We start from the raw sequence: 20,185 nt of genomic DNA on the forward strand, positions 1-20,185 counted from the left end.
CTTGGGGTAGTAAATGAAAGAATTACAGTAACAAGTTTTGTTTATACAGGCTTCTTGGCCCTGAATTCCATATCTCTGGTGATAAGGATGTATTTCAACCTCCTAGTACAGGGAGGGCACCTTTCAAGTGGGAGATTTATTTCCTGCTTTCAGGGAGACAGGATGGACGTGTCCCTCTTGCATTTGCAATTTAAATAACTTTAACTCAAAATCAGTATGTCATTGAGGCATATTTTTCGGGTGGTCTGCCTTGGGCCCCAACGATGGTATTCACCCTAACCCTTGCTTTGATCCATGCAGCTAGTATAGCCTTTGGGCACTGAAGCCTCCTCTTGGAAGTTTTCCCTTTGTATTCTATTCTTGTCCTGTTCTGACCCTCTGTTCCATTCCTCAGTCTACTCAGCTTCTAATCTTAGTGATGAAATCCATCCTCTCTGCTTTTGACATTGACTAGGCAGACCTAATAACACAGCTTACTCCTGCCCTCTGGTGCTTTTGTACCATGGCCTCTCCTTGGCCAGGTCCTGGTCCTCGGATCCTGGCTTTACCTCCTTGGCTAGGTTTGCTCCTGTCTCCTGGAAGGGAGGGATCGGACTATGGGAACTGAAGTAAAAATTGGTTCTGCTGTTGATGATCAGAGAGAGCTTATTGAATTCCCTGGCTGGCTCCATCATTGTCTAATCCATGAGAGTACTTGAGAAAATATCTTTATCTTGAGGTGCTTTTCAGTCTTACTGGGGAGGTAAGCTATCCAAGAGGAACAGAAATTAGAGAAGAACATAAGGATATAAATTATATTTCATTAAGGGCTAGTTTGTGTGACAAGGATGACAATTTCTAGAAATTCAAGAAGTGAGAATACACTGAGGGCTGGAGAAGGTGGAGAAGTGGTGCTGAGATGGAACTTGAGCAGAAAGAAGAGCAGCACCCAGGCAGCCTGCAAAAGAGGAGCAAAGTTGGGATGGCAGAAAAGCCTGACTGGCCTGGGGTGAGGAGAAGGGGAGGAAGCCGGGGAGATAAGTGGGAAAGGTGAGGGTAGGGAGGGTCTTGACCACACAGGGGCACTTGGGACTTAATTGTGATAGGGAAACGTGGCTTTGTGAGGAGAGCAGAGACAAGAAGAAAGCAGTGTTTCAAGAAGGAACAACTAAGAGGAATTGGTGGAGGGGAGGAAGAGGAGGAAGAAGAATGCAGGCCGATTTTTTTTAAGTGTGAAGGAAAATTGGTGATTTTAGTGGGCATTTGTTATTTTTGCCACTCACCATCATTTATCCTATTTCAGGGAAAAGATCCCTATTTCCTTCTGGGGAAGCCTCCTTTTCCTCCATAACTTTTCTGGAAAACAATTTGACAGTTTTATTTCAAAACCTTAAAAATGTTTATATTATTTAACCTGTAATGCAACTATGAGGAGTTTTTTTTGAGGTATAGTTGATTTTCAGTGCTAATTTCTGCTGTACAGCAAAGTGATTCAGTTATACGTATATATACATTCTTTTTAAAAATACTCTTTTCCATTGTGGTTTATCGTAGGATATTGAATATAGTTCCCTGTGCTACACAGTAGGACCTTGTTTATCCATTCCATGTATAACAGCTTACATCTACTAGCCCCAACCTCCCACTCCATCCTTCCCCCAAACCCCTCCCCCTTGGCAACCGCAAGTCTGTTCTCTATGTCCACGAGTCTGTTTCTGTTTCGTAGATAGGCTCATTTGCGTCATTTAGATTCCACATATAAGTGATATCATATGATATTTGTCTTTTTCTGACGTATTTCACTTAGTATGATAATCTCTAGTTGCATCCATGTTGCTGAAAATGGCATTTATTTCATTCTCTTTTACAGCTGAGTCATATTTCATTGTATATGTGTACCACATCTTTATCCATTCATCTGTCCATGGACATTTAGGTTGTTTCCATATCTTGGCTATTGTGAACAATGCTGCTATGAACATTCCATTATGAGGAATTTTAACAAAAAATTATATGAAAGATACATATCACAGTAATATTTCTAAAAGCATTAAGAAAATGCTAAGGAAGTATTGGTATATCCACTTGATAGGAAGTTACGCAAAAGTTAAAAAATGACACTGAAGATTTTTCTTTTTATTTTGGGGGGGGTTGAAATAAACTCACATTGTATAAATTCAGAGGTCCAGAGGGCATGAAGATATGTAGGTCTCCTTCCCGCCTATGCCCCTCTGCCCCATCCACCCCATCAAAGAGACCCATTTAAAACGTGTGTCTATTCTTTTTCCTCCTCACCCAATGGCAGTTTGTTTTGCTTCTTTTTTTCCCCACTTAATAGCTGTTGATCGTCCCGTATCAAAACACAGCTTCCTCACTTTTTTAATGCTTGAATATGATTTCATTGTATAGCTGTATCATAATCTATTGAGCTAGTTTTCCACTGGTGGCATTTAGTTCTTTAAAATCTTTGGCAGAATAACCATGCTGTTATAAATAACTATACATACTTCACTTTGCACACATAAGGATATTTGGAGGGTAAATTCTTCAACATGGAATTGTTGGGTCAAAACACAGGAGCATTTAGGAAATTCCCTGGCACTCCAGTGGTTAGGACTCTGCGCTTTCACTGTTGAGGGTGTAGGTTCAATTCGTGGTCAGGAACAATCCCGCAAAATCCTTCAAGCCTCGCGGCCCAAAAATAAATAAATAAATAAATAGGAGCATTTAAGATTTTGATGACATGGCCAAATTTCTCTTCACAGAGACCCAATTTTTACATGAAAGAGTATCTGTCCTGTCTGTTTGGCCAGCACCAGGTGCTATCAAACTTTTTGTTAGGAAAAGTGTGTTAAAGGACTTTAGAAAATACTAATGAAATATTGTTAAGTTACAAAAGCAAAACGAAATTTTATGTACAGTAAGAGCTCAATCATGCAAATGTATATTATTGGAAGAGATGCCAAAATATTAAGTGTTTTATCTTAAAAGTATTGATCATTAAACTTCATCATTCCATTGTTGCTGTAGTAGTGTTATTTAACTTCGTTAGTAAAATGTCCCCAAATTGTTATAGACCCTTGGATATAGTACAGATATTACTTGTCTTTTTACTCCCAACACCTGTCTAGGTGATGAGGTTAATAAATGAGGAATGAATGAGGAATATTTTCTGGCAGCGCGGACAGCCGTTTGCAATTTGCAATCTTGCCACCAGGTGGTGGAAGAGAGTTAAAATTCAGGGGACTGGGTTCTGCGCCATGAAAATCAAGTACAATGTACCGTGAGATGTTAAAAAAGGTTAAAAATGAAAACTTAGACAATTAGAATTGTATTTAAAATATTTGTTGCAGAATATTCAAAACTCCCAGGAAAATGCTTGATGTTGTCTGTGGCACTGCAGCGTCTTTCATTTCCCTAGTTGTCACTATTTCTTACCTCTCCTGCTGTTTAGCCTGTCCCCCTGGTGCCCTCTGTGGCCTCTGCTGCCCTTTATGATACTGTCAGGCTTCCCTTTCTTCCTTCTAACCTAACTGCTTCCCAAAGAGATGAACAACAAGATGAATGAATGCATGTCCTCGGAGTGACCCAGGGTTGGAGGCCACCTCTCTATCCTTGTTGCAATGACTCTACTGGTGGGATTTCATCACAGGGGAGGGCGCTAGGTATTACCAGGCAGAATCTTCCAACTGTCCTTCATATCACCCCAGCAATTGTCTTTTCGCTCTGTCTGGACCAAGCTAGAACCTGCCCAGCAGCAAGGCTTGCCCCCAGGCATGAGGTTGTGGGCTGGCACTCGACCTTCATCCTCCCCTCCTTGAATGGATCTGTCCCAGGAATGACCTCTATCCTGGGCTCTGATTCTATTTGGAAGGGAAGAGCTGTAACCGAGCTCTTCGTACCTTAAATACACTGTGATCTTGGTCAAGTCACTTGGCCTCTCTGGGCTTCAGTTTTGGTTCAGGGCATGTAGCACAGGGCAGTACTTTGTCCCAGAGTGCCGTATTACTACAAAGCCCGGATGGGTCTGACTTGCCCTGGGTTATGTTTATGAGTGTGTTATGTTACGAAAGTGGAGGGAGAGGAAGGAAGTTCCGGCTCCTATTTCTGGAATGGGATTGGTGGAAAAGGGTATTGGGTCTGGGTCCTAAGATGCGGAAGGGTCGCGAGGAGCTGAATTCCCGGATGCCTTGTAAGGACCCCACTGAGGGACCTAGAGTCAAGCGGAAACAGTATCAGTGATCTTTCCATGACTTTTAGACTAAAACGTGCTTGTCTGTCTGTGGCGGGCGCCTCTGGGGTCCTGCACTTGACGCGGCCGCTAGCATTGTCAATGCTCAGGCTTCACAGAGCCGACGCGCTGTCCCCAAGACCACCTACGATCCGGCGGGTGGTCCTTCCACCACCGCGCAGAGCCTGAATTTCTCCGTGAGGAACTGGGTCGAGGAAGGAGGGGGCTTGTGGGCAGGAACGGAGCCGAATTCGGGGAGGCGACAGGACCGGTTCCTTCCAATCATTAAAGGCCTCCCGAAGGAGGGGGAATGTAGGGCTGACTAACTGAAGCCTGACGCCGCAAGGCTCTAACCCGGGGGCCGCACCTCTCATGACGCGCAGGATGAGTGCGGAGTGCCTAGTGCTAGCGGCGCGGGGCGGGGCTGCGCGGGGGCGGGACGCGGGGGCGGAACGCGCCGCTGGCCATGACAGTCTGCCTCGCAGCGGGCCTGCTCTGGCTTTTTCCTCTCCTGGCGCGCCGGCCATGACGGGCTCACTGTTCAAGGGGAACTTTTGGGTAAGTTGGCGGGGTAAACGACCCATAGCCGGGCTCGGGAACGGGGGCTCCAAGGGGAGCCGTGGGCGCCTGCCCGGTGCTCCGGGGCAGAACGCGAGGGGAGGCACCGCCGCCGGCCCGTCTCTGCGCTTCTCCCAGCCCGCCGTGCGTCCGCGGGTCCCCGGGATCCGATTCCCAGGCTCCCCCTCGGCCGCCCGCGCCCCAGGACACTGCTGACGGGTGTAGTTTTAGAGTCGGGACATTCCCCCCTCATCTCATGGGGAACCCAATACCCAAAGAGAGGAGTCACCCGTCTGGGGAGAGTCGCCGGTAAACCCTGAGGCTGCGCTGTGAGCGGATTTGGGGGGGCGTGGGGCGGAGAACGTGGGGGGAACTTCGCCAGACTGATCGGCTTTTCCAGGTCCGCGGAAACGTACAGCTTGTCCGAGCTCCATTAGCTCCCGGCTCGCCCTGGCAGACGACCCTAGAGGCGTTCTCTAGCAGGAGCTTTGCCGGGTTCCGCAGCTCCTCTTCCTGAGCCTCTCCCTGCCTTTGCCCCCGCCCAGGGGGAGGCCGGTGCGTGTGTGAGACCCTGCGAACTGGTGGGGACATCTGAGCCCGAGGACGGGCCCAACCAGGAGGCAGCAGTTCTGCCTGCCCCTCTCCCTCTGTCCAGTCCTCTTCCCCCCGTCATCTGACTCCGCAGGTGCCCCTCAAGGGTCTGTACCCCCTCATTCGGAGGAACCGCCCTCATCCCTTTAAGGCAGGAGCAAAAGTCAGCACGTCTCCAGACTGACATACTGCTGCCAAGCCGCCCCAGCTTGAGACCCTGATTGTCTCCCATTCAGCCTTATAGCTGCTTAGCAGGTTCCTGTCCCCTGTCTAGAGCTGCTGGGTAGAGAAACCTGGCCCTGTAACCTCCGGGACACAGTTTAGACCCTGCTTTGTGAAGCCCCTTTCCTGGAGTTTTTGAGGTTCTCCTGGGGCACTGCCCACCTGTAGGGTGCAGCTCACGCTCCGCCGCCCCCCGCCCCCCCGCAGCTTCACAGAGAAGGTGAACAACCTCGCAGCTGTCCCCTTGAGGAGGCCTGGGAGTTCTTTGGGTAGAATAAAGGACTCTGGGTCCCATGACAGGCATTGTGGGAAAAAGCAGGGTAGAGAGACCTGCCTTTCTTCCCCTCAAAGTGTAACACTCAGTTTTCAGATCTCTGCCCAGTGTCTTCTCTTCAGGGAAGCCTTTCCTGACTGTACCCAATAGCACATGTTCTGTTCCTTCATAGCATTTGTCAGTTTATGGTTTTGAGTTTAGGGGCCTACAAGCATGTGAGCACCTTGTGGACAGCTATTGTGCTGGCTTTCAATGCCACTGCCCCTTGCACAGGCTGATGCCAGTAGGTTCTCAGCAAATAGTGGTTGAATGAGTCCAGTGGATCTGTAAGGCTGACAGGGCATGTAGTGGGGTGAGAGCCGTGGCCTCCATCCTCAGAGGTCTCCCAGGCCATAGGAAGGCAGCCCCCCAGCCAATCCCAGTGCAGACTTGCAGGAGTGGTTAGGGGAGGGGGGAGATGTGAGATCTGTGTTGGGAGTTAGGGTGAAGGTCCAAGGCAGAGAAATTTCTGGGTTTTTACTTTCTTTTTTTTCCCCTGTGAACTTTTACTTTCAGAAGATATGAGATCCTGAGAGATAGTTTGCAAAGATATCTTCCATCTCTAATTTCCTATACTTTATGTCAAATAATGAAAACAGTAATAGCTAATATTACTGTGTATAGAGTCTGTGGCAAGCACTGTTCTAAACACTTTACACATACCACTCATTAAGTCTCACAACTACCCTTACTGAGTATCCCATTTTACAGATGAGGAAACTGAGAGGCAGACAGGTTAAGCAACATTCCCCAAGTTTATAGAGCTATTAAATAGTGGGGCAGGACTCAGCATAGACCAAACGCTCAGTGAATGCCTTCAACGAGGCTGGTGCTCAGCTAGAGTGTCCCTTTGGCAGATGGTGGGGACATATTTGACTCTTCATGTGGATATCTTTCTCCTTCAGCTCCAACCACGAGCTCCTGGGAGGTTTTCACTGGCTCCCACCATCCACTGAGCCCCCAGAACTGCGATGGTTCTTTGCACGTGGATGCTCAGGAATCAGGCAGATGGGACAGTCAGCCTGGATTTGGGAGAAAAGGGGCAGAAAGGAAACTGTTGGAGACCTCAGGGGCTGCCTGCGATGCTCGCACACTCTCAGGGGTGGGGGAGGGGAGAAAGGCTGTTGTTATCACTGAGGAGATGGCAATAACTTTCATGCTTCAAGGACAAGAAGGTCGTGATTACATAAGGTAGAAAACTTTGGAAACAAGGTGGGTATCAGTTGAGTGAATTTAATAAATATTTAAGAAAATACCTTCTCTGTATAGAGGTGGCATTTGCAGGGGTAAGACCATACGCTTGGGTTGAAGGTAGATTCCTCATTAGGAAGCCAGCAGGGAGGGCGGGCTTTGATCTTGAATGCGTGTCCTCAGGTATGTAGAGGGCAAAGGGGTCAGGGGATGGGAGAGTCTAGCAGGAGTGAAGAAAACTGGGCCAGGGGTAGAAAGGGTCTGTTCCAGGATGGAAATCATAGGGAGGGACAGTAGGAGACAGATGGGAGGAATGGCAGAGGGTAGAAGAAGTCAGAGCCACAGGACAGGGTCACCAATTGAAGCTGGGCAGTAGGAGAGAGGAAAGGAGGTCTTGAAGGAAGCTCTGTGTAAGGTGAACAGGAAAATCAGGTGCGGATCCCAGAAATAAGGAAGTCACATGAGGAACTGGTTTGTGGGGAGGGAAGGAAAAGGAAGCAGAAGTGGTATTGACAATAGGCACGCCAGGAGCATCCTGAATGCCCCCCCGGCCCCCACCCCCCAGGACCATGCCAGGGTTGCTGGATATTGGGAGGTCTTGGGGAAGGAACAGGGTGCCAGATAGCAAGGTTTGAGGGTATTTTAATATTTTAGCAACCAGTGCAAACACGTCAGTGAGTGTGCTCTGATGTCAACATTCTGAGTTTGAGGGGCTGGTAGAGATGGCCCCAGCACCTTGGAAAGGGTGTCCAAGCAAGAGAGTGCACGGGACAGCATAACGTGCAGGAGGGTCATCAGCAGAGGCTCTGAGGTGGCCTGGCCAGGTTTGAATCCCGGGTCTGCCCCTTGTAGCTGGGTGACCTTGGGCAGATTACTTCAACTCCCATACTCAGTTTTTCCATGTAGAAAAATGAGGACAATACCAATGTCTACGCTCTAGGACTGTTGTGAGGATTACATCAGAGTTTAGTACGTGCCTGGTGCATAGTGAGCACTTGCGATTGTCAACTATTATCAGCACAGAGGCGACAAAGGAAATGGGTGACAGTTACTCGAGGAGAAAGAATCAAGAGATAAGAGGTCACCAGAGAAGCACTCTTGGCGACTACCTGTATTTTGGCAGGAGGAGAGAGGGGTCAGAGAAAGAGAGGCAGAGATGTATGGATTCAACCCTCACAGGAGCCATCGCAGGCCCAGGGGAGGAATGTTCCATGAAAGTTGAGAGACCCATGGTTAAATTAGGTAGATGTTCCTGAAAAGGTATAAGTCAGCGCATACTTTACAAATAATCTTATTCAAATGCCCCATGGAGAGTTTAGTTAAAGGAACCTTTCGGTGGATTTGTTTGAAAAGGGAATACTCAAGTGTTCTTTTTTTTGTTTTTGCGGTACGCGGGTCTCTCACTGCCATGGCCTCTCCCGTTGCGGAGCACAGGCTCCGGACGTGCAGGCTCAGCAGCCATGGCTCACGGGCCCAGCTGCTCCACGGCACGTGGGATCTTCCCGGACCGGGGCACGAACCCGTGTCCCCTGCATCGGCAGGCGGACTCTCAACCACTGTGCCACCAGGGAAGCCCTCAAATGTTCTTTAAAACTGGGATAGTCCCCAACCAAGTTTGCCTGACTCGGACACAATGCCTGTGTTCTGTTTCCCTCCCAGCATTCATGTAGTTAAGCGGTGCTGTTATTTATTTTGGTTAATGTTGGTGGTACCTTGTCGTAATGAGGCGGGGACCATGGATGTGGTTTCCAGGGCTCCAGGGAAGGAAGCTGCAGAGCTAAAGTCCCAGCCTTTGGCCTGTGATCCATGTGGCCATGCACAGGTGACTGTAGAACCTGCTCCAGAAGAGCAAGATGTCCTCCTGCCACAGGAGAGTCCCACATTCCTCACAAGGGTGTGAGGCCCAGCCTGACTGTGTATGTCTAGACCCTTATTTTGACCTGGTCGTCCTGATTCTCACGGCTCTTGGTCCAGACCAGCTTCCTACTGTCTGTCCTGCACTCTTCCCACCCCAGTACCTGCAGTGGGTGTGGCTTATCTGCTCTGCCTGGCAAGTGACCAGGAGAAGGAGCTTGCTCATTGCCCCTGACCACCCAGGGCTATCCCTCTGCTTCAAACCTCTGGCCACTTTGGAATCTGGTCATTCTGGGTATTACCAGAGCTTGAGCTGGTGCTGCATCTGGCATTGCTCCTTGACTTTTCTCTATACAGTATGGGAGGGTGCTTTTTTTCTTAAATAAACAAAGAAGAAAACAGGTTATCACACAGACCCTTCATGCTCACCCCATCTGTTATTTTATACAATATATAGGCTGTTGCTTTTCTTTTTTAATCCTCTCCCTTGGAATCCGGTCCCTAGAAACATACCAGGAGGGCTATTGTCCTGCCTAGTGGCAAAATGCAAGGTAAAGTCATTGACGATTGCCCCCTCCAGTTCATTCTTCCTAGAGCAGCCACTAGAGTCTATCTTTAAAATAATTATCAAAATCCTTTTTTCTTGTTTTAGCTTCTTTAAAATTTAATAAGAGGCATGGGACCTACCTTCTAAGGAAAATAAGAAATTCTTATTGAAATATGTAAAACAAAATCTGAACAAGTAGGAAACGAAAGTGTTAACAAGCCTTAAAAAAATCTAGATGATGCAAGCCCATTCTTTAAATATCCAAATATTTCCAAATAGCTTATAATGAAAAACAATATAAACATTATTTATGTTGTCACAGCATGTAAAGATTGCTTTATTATGTTTGTTTGTTTTTTGGCCACACGGCTTGTGGGATCTTAGTTCCCCCCAACAGGGATTGAACCCTGTCCCTCAGCAGTGAAAGCATGGAGTCCTAATCACTAGACCACCAGGGAATTCCCACAGCATGTAAAGATTGCTTAGTTTAAAGCTCAGTAGTATATTATGATTAGATCTCCATTCTTATCCTTCCTGGACTTTCTTCTTTTGAATTTTATTTTATTTATTTTTTTATAGAGCAGGGTCTTATTAGTCATCAATTTTATACACATCAGTGTATCCATGTCAATCCCAATCGCCCAATAAATCAAACCACCATCCCCACCCCCCTGTGGCTTTCCCACCTTGATGTCCATACGTTTTTTCTCTATATCTGTGTCTCAACTTGTGCCCTGCAAGCTGGTTCATCTGTACCATTTTTTTCTAGGTTCCACAAACATGCGTTAATATACGATATTTGTTTTTCTCTTTCTGACTTACTTCACTCTGTATGACAGTCTCTAGATCCATCCACGTCTCAACAAATGACCCAATTTTGTTCCTTTTTATGGCTGAGTAATATTCCATTGTATATATGTACCACAACTTCTTTATCCATTCATCTGTTGATGGGCATTTAGGTTGCTTCCATGACCTGGCTATTGTAAATAGTGCTGCAATGAGCATTGGGGTGTATGTGTCTTTTTGAATTGTGGTTTTCTCTGGGTACATGCCCAGTAGTGGGATTGCTGGATCATATGGTAATTCTATTTTTAGTTTTTTAAGGAACCTCCATACTGTTCTCCATAGTGGCTGTATCACTTTACATTCCCACCAACAGTGAAAGAGGTTCCCTTTTCTCCAGCATTTGTTGTTTGTAGATTTTCTGATGATGCCCATTCTAACTGGTGTGAAGTGATACCTCATTGTAGTTTGGATTTGTATTTCTCTAGTAATTAGTGATGTTGAGCAGCTTTTCATGTGCTTCTTGGCCATCTGTATGTCTTCTTTGGAGAAATGTCTATTTAGGTCTTCTGCCCATTTTTGCATTGTGTTGTTTGTTTCTTTAATATTGAGCTACATGAGCTGTTTATATATTTTGGAGATTAATCCATTGTCCGTTGATTCATTTGCAACTATTTTCTCCCATTCTGAGGGTTGTCTTTTCATCTTGTTTATGGTTTCCTTTGCTGTGCAAAACCTTTTAAGTTTCATTAGGTCCCATTTCTTTATTTTTGTTTTTATTTCCATTACTCTAGGAGGTGGATCAAAAAAGATCTTGCTGTGATTTATGTCAAAGAGTGTTCTTCCTATGTTTTCCTCTAAGAGTTTTATAGTGTCCAGTCTTACATTTAGGTCTCAAATCCATTTTGAGTTTATTTTTGTGTATGGTGTTAGGGAGTGTTCTAATTTCATTCTTTTCCATGTAACTGTCCAGTTTTCCCAGCACCACTTATTGAAGAGACTGTCTTTTCTCCATTGTGTATCCTTGCCTCATTTGTCTTACATTAGTTGACCATAGGTGCATGGGTTTACCTCTGGGCTTTCTATCTTGTTCCATCGAGATCTATGTTTCTGTTTTTGTGCCAGTACCATATTGTCTTGATTACTGTAGCTTTGTAGTATAGTCTGAAGTCAGGGAGTGTGATTCCTCCAGCTCCGTTTTTTTCCCTCAAGACTGCTTTGGCTATTCGGGGTCTTCTGTGTCTCCATACAAATTTTAAGATTTTTTGTTCTAGTTCCATTAAAAAATGCCATTGGTAATTTGATAGGGATTGCATTGAATCTGTAGATTGCTTTGGGTAGTATAGTCATTTTCACAATGTTGATTCTTCCAATCCAAGAACATGATATATCTCTCCATCTGTTGGTATCATCTTTAATTTCTTTCATCAGTGTCTTATTGTTTTCTGTATACAGGTCTTTTGTCTCCCTAGGTAGGTTTATTCCTAGGTATTTTATTCTTTTGTTGCAGTGGTAAATGGAGTGTTTCCTTAATTTCTCTGTCAGATTTTCATCATTAGTATATAGGAATGCAAGAGATTTCTATGCATTAATTTTTTATCCTGCAGCTTTACGAAATTCATTGATTAGCTCTAGTAGTTTTCTGTTGGCATTTTGGGGATTCTCTATGTATAGTATCATGTCATCTGCAAATAGTGACAGTTTTACTTCTTCTTTTCCAATTTGTATACCTTTTATTTCTTTTTCTTCTCTGATTGCCATGGCTAGGACTTCCAAAACTATGTTGAATAATAGTGGTGAGAGTGGACATCCTTGTCTTGTTCCTGATCTTAGAGGAAGTACTTTCAGTTTTTCACCATTGAGAATGATGTTTGCTGTGGGTTTGTCATATATGGCCTTTATTTTGTTGAGGTAGGTTCCCTCTATGCCCACTTTCTGTAGAGTTTTTATCATAAATGGGTGTTGAATTTGGTCAGAAGATGCTTGAGATGATCATATGGTTTTTTTTTTTTTGCGGTATGCGGGCCTCTCACTGTTGTGGCCTCTCCCGTTGTGGAACACAGGCTCCGGACGCGCAGGCCCAGCGGCCATGGCTCACGGGCTCAGTTGCTCCACGGCATGTGGGATCTTCCTGGACCAGGGCACGAACCTGTGTTTCCTGCATCGGCAGGCGGATTATCAACCGCTGCGCCACCAGGGAAGCCCAATCATATGGTTTTTGTTCTTCAGTTTGTTAATATGTTGTATCACATTGATTGATTTTAGTATATTGAAGAATCCTTGCATCCCTGGGGTAAATCCCACTTGATCATGGTATATGATCCTTTTAATGTGTTGTTGGATTCTGTTTGCTAGTATTTTGTTGAGGATTTTTGCATCTATATTCGTCAGTGATATTGGTCTGTAATTTTCTTTTTTTCTAGTATCTTTGTCCGGTTTTGGTATCAGGATGATGGTGTCCTCATAGAATGTGTTTGGGAGTGTTCCTTCCTCTGCAATTTTTGTAAGAGTTTGAGAAGGATGGGTGTTAGCTCTTCTCTAAATGTTTGATAGAATTCACCTGTGAAGCCATCTGGTTCTGGACTTTTATCTGTTGGAAGATTTTTTTTTTTTTTTTTTGCGGTATGCGGGCCTCTCACTGTTGTGGCCTCCCCCGTTGCGGAGCACAGGCTCTGGACGTGCAGGCTCAGCAGCCATGGCTCCCGGGCCCAGCCGCTCCACGGCATGTGGGATCTTCCCAACCGGGGCACGAACCCGTGTCCCCTGCATCGGCAGGCAGACTCTCAACCACTGCGCCACCAGGGAAGCCCTGTTGGAAGATTTTTAATCACAGTTTCATTTTCATTATTTGTCATTGGTCTGTTCATATTTTCTATTTCTTCCTGGTTCAGTCTTGGAAAGTTATACCTTTCTAAGAATTTGTCCATTTCTTCTAGGTTGTCCAATTTATTGGCATAGAGTTGCTTGTAGTAGTCTCTTAGGATGCTTTGTATTTCTGCAGTGTCTGTTGTAACTTCTCCGTTTTCATTTCTAATTTTATTGATTTAAGTCTTCTCCCTGTTTTTCTTGATGAGTGTGGCTAATGGTTTATCAATTTTGTTTATCTTCTCATAGAACCAACTTTTAGTTGTATTGATCTTTGCTATTGTTTTCTTTGTTTCTATTTCATTTATTTCTGCTCTGATCTTTATGATTTCTTTCCTTCTGCTAACTTTGGGTTTTGTTTGTTCTTCTTTCTGTAGTTCTTTTAGGTGTAAGGTTAGATTGTTTATTAGAGATTTTTCTTGTTTCTTGATGTAGGCTTGTATAGCTATAAACTTCCCTCTTAGAACTGCTTTTGCTGCATCCTGTAGGTTTTGGATCATCGTGTGTTCAATGTCATTTGTCTCTAGGTATTTTTTGATTTCCTCTTTGATTTCTTCAGTGATCTCTTGGTTATTTAGTAACATTGTTTAGCCTCCATGTGTTTGTGTTTTTTACGGTTTTTTTTTCCCTGTAATTCATTTCTAATCACATAGCGTTGTGGTCAGAAAAGATGCTTGATATGATTTCAATTTTCTTAACTTTACTGAGGCTTGATTGATGACCCAAGATGTGATCTATCCTGGAGAACGTTCCATGAGCACTTGAGAAGAAAGTGTAATCTGCTGTTTTTGGATGGAATGTCCTATAAATATCAATTAAATCTATCAGGTCTATCATGTCATTTAAAGCTTCTGTTTCCTTATATATTTTCATTTTGGTTGATCCATTGGTGTAAGTGAGGTGTTAAAGTCCCCCACTATTATTGTGTTACTGTCGATTTCCTCTTGTATAGCTGTTAGCAGTTGCCTTATGTTTTGAGGTGCTCCTATGTTGGGTGCATATATATTTATAATTGTTATATCTTCCTCTTGGATTGATCCCTTGATCATTATGTAGTGTCCTTCCTTGTCTCTTGTAACGTTCTTAATTTTTAAGTCTATTTTATCTGATATGAGTATTGCTACTCCAGCTTTCTTTTGATTTCCATTTGCATGGAATATCTTTGTCCATCCCCTCACTTTCAGTCTGTATGTGTCCCTAGGTCTGAAGTGGGTCTCTTGTAGACAGCATATATATGGGTCTTGTTTTTGTATCCCTTCAGCAAGCCTGTGTCTTTTGGTTGGAGCATTTAATCCATTCACGTTTAAGGTAATTATCATATGTATGTTCCTATGACCATTTTCTTAATTGTTTTGGGTTTGTTTTTGTAGGTCCTTTTCTTTTCTTGTGTTTCCCACGTAGAGAAGTTCCTTTAGCCTTTGTTTTAGAACTGGTTTGGTGGTGCTGAATTCTCTTAGCTTTTGCTTGTCTGTAAAGGTTTTGATTTCTCTGTCGAATCTGAATGAGATCCTTGCCGGGTAGAGTAATCACGATTGTAGGTTCTTCCCTTTCAACACTTTAAGTATATCATGCCACTCCCTTCTGGCTTGTAGAGTTTCTGCTGCGAAATCAGCTGTTAACCTTATGGGAGTTCCCTTGTATGTTATTTGTCATTTTTCCCTTTCTGCTTTCAATAATTTTTCTTTGTGTTTAATTTTTGCCAATTTGATTAATATGTGTCTTGGTGTGTTTCTCCTTGGGTTTATCCTGTATGGGGCTCACTGCACTTCCTGGACTTGGGTGGCTATTTCCTTTCCCATGTTAGGGAAGTTTTCGACTATAATCTCTTCAAATATTTTCTCTGGTCCTTTCTCTGTCTCTTCTCCTTCTGGGACCCCTATAATGCAAATGTTGTTGTGTTTAATGTTGTCCCTGAGGTCTCTTAGGCTGTCTTCATTTCTTTTCATTATTTTTTCTTTATTCTGTTCCATGGCAGTGAATTCCACCATTCTGTCTTCCAGGTCACTTATCCGTTTTTCTGCCTCAGTTATTCTGCTATTGATTCCTTCTAGTCTAGTTTTCATTTCAGTTATTCTATTGTTCATCTCTGTTTGTTTGTTCTTTCATTCTTCTAGGTCTTTGTTAATCATTTCTTGCATCTTCTCGATCTTTGCCTCCATTCTTTTTCCGAGGTCCTGGATCATCTTCACTATCACTATTCTGAATTCTTTTTCTGGCAGGTTGCCTATCTCCACTTCATGTAGTTGTTTTTCCGGGGTTTTATCTTGTTCCTTCATCTGGTACCTAGCCCTCTGCCTTTTCATCTTGTCTATCTTTCTGTTAATGTGGTTTTTTTCCACAGGCTGCAGGATTATAGTTCTTTTTGCTTCTGCTGTCTGCTAGTGTTGCACGGTCTCCTCCAGAGGCGGGATGTAGCTGTTGCTCACCGTGGGTACAAGGACACTGACAGCAGAAGTTGTCTTCCTGGATGGACTTTCTAATTCCTGTTTTTGAGGGGACATTATTCATCTTTATCAGAGACTTTTTTTTAATGCTCCCCTATATCAGGGTTTTGTTTTGTTTTTCCCACAAACAGTTTATTCAGATTGGACATACACAGTGAATGTAGAATTCTGAGTTTGGTGTCTCAGATACCCATTATGGGAACAAATGCACAGATAAATACACATAGTTAAAGTTAATTCTAAAGTCAGAAAGACTTGGTTTGTGCAAACTTTATATAAGTGTATATGGATGCATGTTAATTTATGGATTTTTCTGGTTAAATCAACTATAGTTGTCATCAGCCAGTGAAAGCAAAATATTAGTTACTTCCAAATATATACAATATCCAAAGTCCCTCTATTTGTACAGCTAATAGGTAATTTTGAAATTAATTTTTATAATTCTCATTTACTATCTCCTAAATGTAATCAGAATGTCCATTCTGGTACATATTTTGTTACAGCATAAATATCATCTAAGTTTCAGTGTTAATGAAAAGGTCATCTGAGTAGGACATGGCTGACATTTTTCTTTCCTCGCCTACGCTAGAAATCTCCAGCTTTGACAAAAAAGGAGCTTTAAGTGAGAGGAGGAACTGTTGGTTAGCTTCATAGAATGACAGCCATTGTAATTTTTAAAAATATAGAACTATTAGAATTTTCCATCTAGATAAATGAGGATAATTAAGATATGGTTGCCAGCAATTTAAAAACTTATATGTTGTGAAAATCCATGAAGACTGCAGAGCTATATGATCTCACTCCAGAAAAGGCAGGCAGCAGGAAACCAGATACTTTGGACACCACTGTTCAAATAGCTGCTCTGAGTCTCACAGCCTCCAACAAGGGCTTTGGAACCTCCCAGAATCAGGGGCTTCTTGCTTCCCGAACAGCATGCGTGTGAGGCAAGTAGGCAGAGTAGGCTTTTTAAAGACACGGTAGACTCTTGGCTTGTTTGTTTAAACTTGCTTTCTGGGATTAGCTGTATTACTTTGTGAGTTTTGGGCTGAAGGTTAGACAAAGGTTAAGCAGCGGATTTTAACACATGTGATAGTGGTTTGTTCTTCATGAGAAGGAGAAAGCTCTTCCCCAGTCGACCCTAATGCTCTTCCCTTAAATGCTTTACACTATTTGTATGTGTAAGGAGGCTCAGGGCAGCAGAGAGCAGCTTAAACCCCAGTGCATGAACTCTGTGAGGTGCAGCCACACAAGACTACTTGCTGCACCCCAGGGGGATTGGGGGTCAGGGAGGTGGGAGGTATTGCTTGGCTCACAAGGCTGGACCTCTACTCCAGCCTCCAGGTCTTGGGGATGAGGCTTTTTCTGCAAGTCTGTTAAGTATTTCTAACAACATACTTATCACTCTATGTTTAACCATCTTTCCTTGTTTGTCTTCCTTGGTAGACTATGGTCAACTTCTCTCTTATTCACCTCTGTGTCCCTAGAGCTTGACACAGTTCCGAGAACAGAGTATGTGCTCAATAAATGTTTAAGAAGTGAATAAATGAACACTGAAGTCTCACCTACTTGATGTTTAAAGAGTCACCCCGCCACCCTCCACCCCCTGTACAATACATATTATTCAGGGGCCAAGCAACTGAATTCCACATGTTTAATTTTTGTTGCCTTTTTTAGTCTGATACCACATTTTTTTAAAAATTGTGATAAAATACACATAACATAAAATTTACCACCTTAGCCTTTTTTGCATGTACAGTTCAGTGGTATCAAATACATTCACATTCTTGTGCAGCTATTACCACCGTCCATCCCCTAAACTCTTTTCATCTTGTAAAACTGAAAGTCTATACCCATTAAACAGTAACTCCCCATTTTCCCTTCCCCCAACCCCTGGTAACCACCATTATATTTCTGTCTCTATGATTTTGACTACTCTGAGTACCTCATGTGAGTGGAATCATAGAGTTTTTGTCTTTTTATGACTGGCTTATTTCACATAGTGTAATGTCCTCAAGGTTCACCTGTGTTGCAGCATGTGTCAGAATTTCCTTACTTTTTAAGTTGAATATTATTCCATTGTATGTATATACCACATTTTGCTTATCTGTTCATCCGTCAATAGACATTTGAATTGCTTCCATGTTTTAGTTATTGTGAATAATACTGCAATAACCATGGGTATACAAATATTTCTTCAAGACCCTGCTTTCAGTTCTTTTGGTATATACCCAGAAGTATAATTGCTGGATCATACGATAATGCTATTTTTAATTTTTTGAGGAACTGCCACGTTTCCCGTAGCAACTGTACGGTTTCACATTCTCACCAACAGTGCAGCGGATTCCTGTTTCTTCACATCCTCACCAACACCTATGATTTTCTTTTTTGTTTGTTTGCTTTTGTTTTCCGCTCTACTCAGACCTCCACTTCCCTTCCACATTCTTCCTCTGTTTTGATGATCTTGCCTCCTACTCCAGTAAGAAATCAGACACTGGCTGGTAAAAGCTCACTTACCTTCTGTATAAATAAGATTAGGTTCAACCATGAGTTACAGAAAAACCCAAAACAACAGTGGCCTCTACAAAGACAATGTTTATCTCGCACATGAAATCCCCAGCCATTCATTCCAGGGCTAGCACGGCCACCCACAGTGTCAGAGCCCACTCATCTGTCTGGCTCCTCGAGTGGTACCTGGGTTAATGCCTAGTACTGAATGGGTTCACAGTAATAGTTATTGAATGACTGAAAATAGGGTTTATTAACAGTAGGACATTTAAAAACTTTTGATATATAGAACCAACCTGACTTCCTAAAGGGCAGACATAGTCTCAGTGTCCCCAGTAATATGTGAAGATAATCAGTTTCACTACATCAGCCATGGCCAGTGTGGTTTCTTCCCTGACCGTTTAATAAGCAAAAACAGATGCCTTATTAAACTTTCATTTGTGTTTTTAATCACCAGGGAGAGTGAATATTGCTTATTTTCTTGTTGTAGTTCCCCTTCTACAAATGGTTTTATTTCCTTCCTCATGCTTTACTTATAAATCTACATAAGTTTTTTTTTAATGATAAAGATATTCTTTGTCATTTACTACAAATATTAGTATGTATATTCTTGTATATATGTGTATGTGTGTACACAGTTGTGTATGTAATTCACACGTTCTAGCCTCTAGTAACTAGCATGCAGTAGTGAAGGACGTTTCTCGTGCACTCAAGCTTTTGCCGTGGATATTCCTGGGTTGGAATCCCAGCTCTGCTCCTTTCAAGCTGAGAGATGTACCCTTGTTCAAATTACTCAACCTTCCTAAGCTTGGTATCCTCGTCTGTAAAATGATCATTGTACTTAAATATGTATATGTATTTTGAAAACACTTTATACAGTCAAGTTTGTGGAGCTAATCTTTTGTAATTTTATCTATTGCACGTCAGAGTTTAAAAATTCCTCGGCATGCTGAAAACTTGATAAATATTCAGTTATTTTTTTTTTTTTAATGTTAGAGTTTTACTCAGTATTTAATTGTCTTTCTGTATGAACCCTTAGGTGTTACAACATTGGCAGAAGCCAGAGATGTGTGTGGACTTGTAAAGTCAGGAGAAGATGAGTGAAGACAGTTGATAGTCTGGCCACCTTCTGAGGGGCTGGAGCCTAGTTTATTTTCAGGCTTAGTTTTGCTGCGTGATGAATGCCAGCTGAAATGCTGAGAAAATAGTCACCATCTTTCCTCTCCACTCTTGCTCTGCACTGCTGAGTCTTCCACTCCTGTTTGAACACTACTTTTTCTATTTAAAGGATAGCTGCTTAAAGTGACAGGTTCATAAATGGCCACAAATACAGTTCCTTCACTGCTCCAGGCCTTGGTTGCCCCACCTCTTAGAAGCTACTCTGAGGCTACACCCTGTTGTCAAACACAGACATGGCTTTCTTGATCCTGAGATAGTCAGGTCCTGAAATAAGGGTACAGAAAAACCTAAGCTCTCAGGCATTTGTCAGCTTCTCCACTGATGGCCAGATCTGGCCAGTTGACCAGTTCTGTGGGCTGTCTGCCCCAGCTCAGGCTTCCTCATCTACCTGTCCTATGTTAGCACCTACCTGTTTAAATCAGGATTCCCACATAATTCCTGCTCGGAAGAGTGGTCAGCTTTGATTCTGACCAACCGTGGCTCAGGGCTACTTCCTGGCCGGCAGGCCTCTCCCTGGCAGACCTAGGCTGGTGTTGCCCTTTCCTGGGGAGTCTGTGTATGAGGAACCCGCATGTTCCTCCTGGGCATCCTCAGCTCTGAGGGAGTAGACGTGCTGCAGGTCCAGGCACCTGCCTGTGAGCCACACGGCCCCTTCTGCAGAAACTAAACAAAAGGTCCCAGAGCCCAAAGGCTCAGCAAGCTTCGAGCCTGTCTGATCTCTGAGGGCAAAGAAATGAGTCCTGTGTGTTGGGGGGGCAGCTGCAGAAGGGGAAGCTGGAAGCCTGGAAAGACAGGGGCCCCGAGAGAGGCTGAGTGAAAAAGACTTCAGCTATTCAGATGGAATTGTTTTTGTTGTTTTTAAAATTTATTTATTCATTTATTTAATTTTTGGATGTGTTGGGGCTTTGCTGCTGCGTGCA

At 43.6% G+C, this 20,185-nt stretch overlaps 1 protein-coding gene across 1 annotated transcript in view; it reads left to right on the forward strand.

The window, feature by feature from the left end:
* Positions 1-4,639: 4,639 nt before the first annotated feature.
* PSTPIP2 (proline-serine-threonine phosphatase interacting protein 2) overlaps positions 4,640-20,185 on the forward strand; it is an 89,598-nt gene continuing 74,052 nt past the window's right edge. The window contains exon 1 of the mRNA XM_059041031.2: positions 4,640-4,768. Coding sequence (XP_058897014.1) covers positions 4,736-4,768 — 33 coding nt within the window. The 5' untranslated portion in view covers positions 4,640-4,735. The remainder of the gene's footprint in view (positions 4,769-20,185) is intronic.

Source organism: Kogia breviceps, chromosome 15 (genome assembly GCF_026419965.1).
Source record: "Kogia breviceps isolate mKogBre1 chromosome 15, mKogBre1 haplotype 1, whole genome shotgun sequence".
NCBI classification, from domain to species: Eukaryota; Metazoa; Chordata; class Mammalia; order Artiodactyla; family Physeteridae; genus Kogia; species Kogia breviceps.